General features: G+C 38.6%; 1 protein-coding gene across 5 annotated transcripts in view; it reads right to left on the bottom strand.

Moving 5' to 3' along the window:
- Positions 1-2648: 2648 nt before the first annotated feature.
- The window catches only part of TRAK2 (trafficking kinesin protein 2), a 70608-nt gene continuing 65918 nt past the window's right edge, over positions 2649-7338 (bottom strand). For 4 of the 5 annotated variants that reach the window (XM_064373172.1, XM_064373171.1, XM_064373170.1 and 1 more), the window contains 2 exons: positions 6377-6939; positions 2649-5350 (listed from right to left, as the gene is read on the bottom strand). In XM_064373172.1, the coding sequence (XP_064229242.1) occupies positions 5217-5350; positions 6377-6939 (697 nt within the window). In that variant the 3' untranslated portion in view covers positions 2649-5216. Of the gene's footprint in view, positions 5351-5565; positions 6940-7338 lie in introns of those variants that run through there. The other variant, XM_012445961.3, reaches the window with a different exon arrangement.

Genomic DNA, 7338 nt, shown 5'->3' with positions numbered 1-7338 from the left:
GATTTTGCCAGAGCAATCAGGCAAGAGAAAGAAACAAAAGGCATTCAAATAGGAAAAGAAACCAAACTATTTCTCTTTGCTGATGATACGATTCTATACCTAGAAAACCTTAAAGACTGCCAAAAGGCTCCTGGAACTGGTAAACAACTTCAGTAAATTTCAGGATACCAAAATCAGTAGCATTTCTATACAGGAATAACATTCAAGCTGAGAGCTGAATCAAGAACACAATTCCATTTACAACAGCCACACACACATACACACAATACCTAGGAATACATCTAACCAGGGAGGTGAAAGATAGCTACAAGAAGAACTGTAAAACACTGCTGAACAGATGACACAAATGGAAAAATATTCTATGATAATGGATAGGAATACTACATATCATTACAATAGCCATACTGCCCAAAACAATGTACAGAGTGAACACTATTCCTATCAAACTACCAATGTCATTTTTCACAGAACTAGAAAAAAATATTCTAAAATTCCTATGCAACCAAAAAGGAGCCTAAATAGCCAAAGCAATCCTAAGCAAAAAGAGAAAAGCTGGAGGCATCTCATTACCTGACTTTAAACTGTATTACAAAGCTTCAGTAACCAAAACAGCATCATACTGGTACAAAAACATAGATCAATGAAACGGAATACCAAATCCAGGAATAAAGCCACACACCTACAGCCATCTGATATTTGACAAAGTCAACAAAAATAAGCAGTGGGGAAATCCCTATCCAATAAATGGTGATGGGATAGCTGGTCAGCCATATGCAGAAGAGTGAAACTGGACCCTTACCTTTCACCATATATACAAAGATGGATTAATGATTTAAATATAAGACCTCAAACTATAAGCATCCTAGAAGAAACCTAGGAAACACTATTTTGGACATGGGCCTTGGGAAAGAATTTATGACTAAGCCCTCAATAGTAAATAGATAACCTATATAATGTGAGAAAAATATTCGCCAACTCTGCATCTGACAAAGGTCTAATATCCAGGTTCTCTAAGGAACTTAAACAACTGAATGAGCAAAAACCAAATAAACCTGTTTAAAAATGGTCAAAACACATGAACAAACACTTCTCAAAAGAAGACACACAAGTGGACAACATGAAAAAATGCTCAACATCACTAATCATCAGAGAAATGCAAATCAAAACTACTATGACTGTAACATCTCACACCAGTCAGAATGTCTATCACTAAAAAGTCAAAAAATAAGATAAGTGCCAGGAGCAGTGGCTCATATCTGTAATTCCAGCACTTTCAGAGTCCAAGGTAGGAGAATCGCTTGAGTTCAGGAATTTGAGGCCAGCCTGGGCAGCATGGTGAGTCCCCACCTCTGTAAAACATAGAAAAATTAACGGGGCATGGTGGCATATGCCCGTAGTTCCAGTTACTTGGGAAGTTGAGGTGGGAGGATCGATTGAGCCCAGGAGGTTGAGGTTGCAGTGTGATTGCATAACTGCACTCAAGCCTGGGTGACAGAGCGAGACTGTCTCAAAATGAACAAACAAACAAAAAACAGATGCTAGTGAGGCTGTGGAGAAAAGGGAATGCTCATACACTGTTAGTGGAAATGTAAATTAGCTCAGCCACTTTGGAGATTTCTCAAAGAAATTAAAACAGAACTACCATTCAACCCAGTAATTCCATTATTGGGTATATATCCAAAAGAAAATAAATCATTTTTCAAAAAGATAGGTACATTCATGTTCATCACAGCATTATTCACAATAGCAAAGACATGGAATCAATCTAAGTGTCCATCAATGGTGGACTGGATAAGGAAAATATGGTACATACACACCATGTAATAATATGCAGCCATAAAAAAACCCTGAAATCATGTCCTTCACAACAACATGGACGTAGCTGGAGGCCATTATCCTAAGCAAATTAACAAAGAAACAGAAAACCAAATACTGCATGTTCTCACTTACAAGTGGGAGGTAAACATTGGCTACTCAAGGACATAAAGATGGCAACAATAGAAACTGGGGGCTATTACAACGGGGATGGAGAAGGGAAAGGGTTGAAAAACTACTTATTGAATACTATACTCTGTACCTGGGTGACAGGATCAACCATACTCTAAGCCTCAGTATCACGGAACATATCCAGATAACAAACCTGCACACGTACCCCTGAATCTAAAATAAAAATGGAAATTATTTAAAAAATACAGAAATTAAATTAAAGTGAAGAAGATAGACTATCAAAAGATCTTTTCTGCTAGAATCCAGCGAAGTTCAAATTTAGTTTCTTGGAAACAATTTTTAAATAGCTAAGAGAGTCAACAGAAAACTGCGGACTGTAGGGAAGTAACTGCTTCACACTTCTCGAATCTTCTCAAATTTAGTATCTGCATTATCTATGACTTTACATTTTACTCTTATGTTGCTGTTACTTTTGCTAAGGAAGTATTATGGTATACATAGATACTATCTATTCTATTTAAAAAATATCTAGAAAATTACATTAAGATCTGTTTACTACTTATGACTATTAGTGGTTTCTTGCGTGTGTGCTGGTTTGACAAGTAGAGGTTGTTTCCTAACCAAAAACATAATAGAAAAGAAAGATTTCGTGCAGGATTACCTGTGCAAACAGCTGTGACAAAAACACAGGGAGACAGATGAAAATTTAAGCTACTCATGTTTATTAACTGATTTACATTTGACAAAACAAAGATAGGTGCACAAAGAGCTGTTTGACAAAGTCAAATCCCAGGTATCAAACAACAGCATTCCCCTGGCTGCCGCAGAGGGCACCTGTGCCCTCTCTGAGGGGATGTGCTCTGCCATTCGACCACTTGGTCATCACACTGCACTGCTGTTGGGTTGCATGTGGGGTACAGGTCTGCATGCATCTGACATCAGAGAACCGGCCCACTAAACATGAAGAGCCCTAGTTATAGATGTCGCAAGTTGATGTTAGTAACCACCAAGTACTAATTCTGTACTAAAATGGTCAGAAAAGATAACGAGCTTTGAGTACTGTGTAAAATTATACCTTTTAAAGAGAACAGGCTCTTGTAAGCTGCCTTGTAACTTATTTCCTCCCTTGCCAAAGTCTATTCATTTATGTCAAATCAAGAACATATAGCACAATGTTTTCTAAGAAACGACTTTAACAATGGTCATTAACTTCTCCCTAAGGACCCATGCCTAAGGTTATTTACATAAGATTTGGGATCTTCATAATTTAGGAGAACTTTTAATTCTGAGCTCAGGAAGATATCTCTCCTACTAGATAATAGGATATTCAGAAATACTAGAGGTATAATCACTTCTTGAAGGAGAAAAAAAAAATTGAGGTTTTCTATACTGCCATGAAAGTACATATACAATTTTTATCATAGAAAAAAACTAAAATGTGAATAGTACCAAAATATAACAGATAAATCGGGAGGAATCAGCTATTAGGCTCCAATTCTTCTTACCATATTTTGCAGACAATTCTAGTATTATACAGATTATCAGGATACACCAAAAAGGATTTCAGGTGGAAACTTCAAAAACAGCAAAACTCAGTTGTAAGACAAGATTCATTTCTAGAGGCATTACACATCAGTATACAATTAAGGTGTTTCTGGTGGAACATCAACATCAATATACTTTTAAAAAATCTAAGTCTATTTTTTTTTCTTAAATCAGATGTGCTTATTTGGCTGCTAATATGCCCCCACCACCCTGCCTCCAAAGTGATCATTTTATCATTAATCATAAAAAAGTATACAAATTATACTCAACACACAACATGGCAAAATCTAGTTCAATTTATAGTTTTATGTAATACACTTAATTGGACAATTTTCGTACCACTCTCTGGCCCTACAGTTTCCTACTTCCTGACGTTTCTTGGAAACTGTAACTATCCAGGCAACAGGAATATTAATTACTTTCTAGCACCCCATAGTCACTTTATGAAATAGAAATTCAAACAGCACTTTAAAAAAGTGAACTGGAATATGTGGGAAATGTAAACAGCAGGGATTCTTCTACTTAATGCCTGCCCCACTCAGGGACACTTATATTTACGTATGAACCTGCTGGAATCCTTTCTGAATGTGTACGCTCTATTGACCTCAGCATGACTGAGTGAAGGGGACGAAAGGGAGAGACCATCTCCAACCATTTGTTTTTGTGGAATTTATTTAGAAAAATTTTATTAAGAGATTTTAAGAAGTATGAGAAACACATTTTTACCACTCTATGCAGGCTTTTCTAGCCTTTTGAGCACATAGCTTTAAGCAGGGGGGCTGGCGGGGGGGCGCCTCAAAAGGAGAGAGGAAGGACCCTCCCTCTTTGGCCTGCTAATAGGTATGCCTATGGGAACCATAGGAGTAAAAGTCAAGAATTCTTTAGAAAACTGCCTTTAAGTCAGGATAAAGGAACAAAACATTTGCAAATAAAGCACCAAAAAGATCAAGTAATTTACTTCCCATTTTCATAAACAAAATAATTAGTTCCCTCTCTCATCTTTTCTCTATCATGTCTTTTGTATAAAGGCATTTCTTTCCGAACAGTGAGCTGCCAAGACAAAGCCATGTCATCTGATGAGAAGCAGACTTTGCTCAGCAACATTGAGAAAAAACAGATCTACTTCTTTCCATTTCTTAGCCCATGACAACTGCTGAATGCTGAAACCTAACCCCAAAGCCTCAATTTGCCATTTCATACAGTTTGCATTAAAAAAAAAAAAAAAAGAACCTTAGAGAAAAAGAAGTAGCTTTGACTCCTCCCTTAAAAAAAAGTTTATTCTCTAATTCTATAAATATCAAGAACAAGGCAGATGTGTTTTATTTTATTTTACATTAGGAAAAAAACCACAATCTCAAAGCAAGCACCTGGGTTTTACTTCAGTTTATAATAATTTAATGTGCCTGAGAATTTTTGTGCAAATACATGTCACCTTTCATTAAAAATATGCATAGCGCACTTTGGAAAAAGTTGGTTTAGTTGCAACCAACTTTTCTTACAAAAAAATTTTACATATATAAATATACAACATTCCCTAATTCCTATTGATTGCACTTCTGGCTTAACCCCTTCCAGCCTCCAAGGAATTTTTAAAAACATGCAATTATGTTTGTATTCCTTGGCTACTGCACTTATTCAGAAGAAATATTCTATAAACAAGGTTTCTTGGTTCCAATTTACTCACATTTTCCTTTTTTTTTTTTTTAAGATGGAGTCTTGTTCTGTCACCAGGCTGGAGGGAAGTGGTGCAATCTTGGCTCACTGCAACCTCCGCCTCCTGGGTTCAAGCGATTCTTCCACCTCAGCCTCTCAAGTAGCTGGGACCACAAGCGCGTGCCACCATGCCCGGCTAATATTTCTGTATTTTTAGTAGAGATGGGGTTTCACTGTGCTGGCCAGAATGGTCTCAATCTCTTGACCTTGTGATCCACCCACCTCATCCTCCCAAAGTGTTGGGATTACAGGTGTGAGCCACCATGCCCAGCCTGACATTTTCCTTCTTAAAAGTAAATCTCTCCCATCTCTACCCAGCCTTTTTTTTTTTTTTTTTTGGAGGTTATATAAAAATACCAATTTAAAAAATGAACTTTTATTAATCATAAATACACAATAGTTGAGTGGTATTTGGGCTCCTAGGGGCTCAAAGGCCTGAAAGCAGAAAGGAAAACAGGAGTCTCCACCTGTGATTCAATAAAAAAGATGAAACTCCTAATTTTGCTAATGCTGTGAGCATATCATTTGATAGATGCGTAATTTGGCCAGACATTAACAGGGGAAACATATAAGCCATCTCACTATTGTCTCGGTGACACACTGAGCTTACCCCACGAACCCTCCAGAGTGGCTTTCTATAAGCAAAGTAACTGCTCCTTTTCTCTTCTCATTCTTCCAACCTGGGTTCTCTCTGCTTTATGCTTACCAGAAGTAAATGTGCCAGCAAGTTCAGTATCTCTGCATGTTTTTGTATTAGTGAATTTCTTTATTATTCACTTTTTATTTTCAAGACAAGAAAACTCAACTGAAGGAGTAGATTAAACCTTTCTTTCCTGCCTCTGAACACTCTTGGCCCATTCATTTATACTTCCAATTTGCCAGACTTCATCCATTAGGGCTCATCCCAATTTTGCTTCAATTCCTCCATTCTCCCTTTCACATTCACAACCCTTGTGCAACATTCCTTTTCTCTCAAGTCAGACCAGACCACATGTTTCAGTGCACAGCTATCCTCATGTGCTCATTTGTATAAGAGGTCAGTTAACTGCTGAGCCTCAGTCCTCCTTCAGGACACCCATTTTGGGTGAGGATGTGCAAACTGGGGCAGCAAAGCTACCCATTATGACTGGAAGACTCTGATTTCTCCTTAGTCCACCCAATAAACTGCTACCTGAATTTAAATAAACAGCAGAATCTGGTTTTTGAAGACCAATTTCTGCCTCCTGGTATCTTCCATTCTCTTGGGCACCAGAAGTCTTGACCACTCTGGCTATTCCCAGTCTCTTCAGCCTGTCCACTAAGTTCATCTTCAACTGGCCAACATCAGGAGGGTTCCGGGAGGGTCTCAAGCCATACATCTCCTGGAGGAATGTCTCAGCTGGTCGAGAGGCCAAAAAATTTTCAGAGAGATGCACTCGAGGCTCAAAGGGCAAAGGAGAAGGGCAAGGTGACTGAGATGGTGAATTTGGTGGTGTGGAAGGGATAGCCAGGGCTTTAGGGAGAGGCTGGAGGAGGGGGCTCTCTGAAACTGGGCTGTGGTACACTTTGGCAGAGATGCCTCGCTCTTGCAGAAGTTTGGCCAAGCTCCTGGTGCTACTGAAGGTTGTAGTGGAATCTCGTCGGTTGGTGATGGACTCACCAATGCTGAGTCTATAGGACAAGGCAGGAGAATTTACAGCCGTGTTGGATGAACTGCTACCACTACTTCCACAGGATAATGAAGGGAACCCAGAGCTTTAAAAAAAAAGTGGGAGAGAGTGTTTAAGAATAAAAAGCAAGCCTCAAGCCAGCATTTAAAGTAATTATAGTAGTTATTCTTGGTAAATATAAAGTAATAAGCAACTCTGCCCTATGCCTTTCTACCTTTGGATGTTTCAACCTGTATTCTTTCTTTGTAATACAGTAGCCACAAGCATAACAACTTGCTGTGAGTTCTGTGAGACCTTCTAGTAAATTACTGAACCTGAAAGTGGTTTTGGGAGCCCTCTGCACTTGCAGTGTTGTCAAAAGTGAAGGTGAGCTTGTGCAGAGGACTGGTCCTGTAAATCTTGCAGTTTGGCTAACTCTGGGTGTGTAGCCCCAGCTGGGTTATTTATTAGTTGCCTTGCCTAGGACCAGTCGCCTCAACCTTCC

The sequence above is a fragment of the Aotus nancymaae genome, unplaced genomic scaffold (genome assembly GCF_030222135.1).
Source record: "Aotus nancymaae isolate 86718 unplaced genomic scaffold, 86718_ANA_hifiasm-v0.15.2.pri h1tg000008l, whole genome shotgun sequence".
Taxonomy (NCBI): Eukaryota; Metazoa; Chordata; class Mammalia; order Primates; family Aotidae; genus Aotus; species Aotus nancymaae.
Note: the sequence above shows the minus strand (reverse complement) of the source record. Positions and strands in the feature narration are given on the sequence as shown.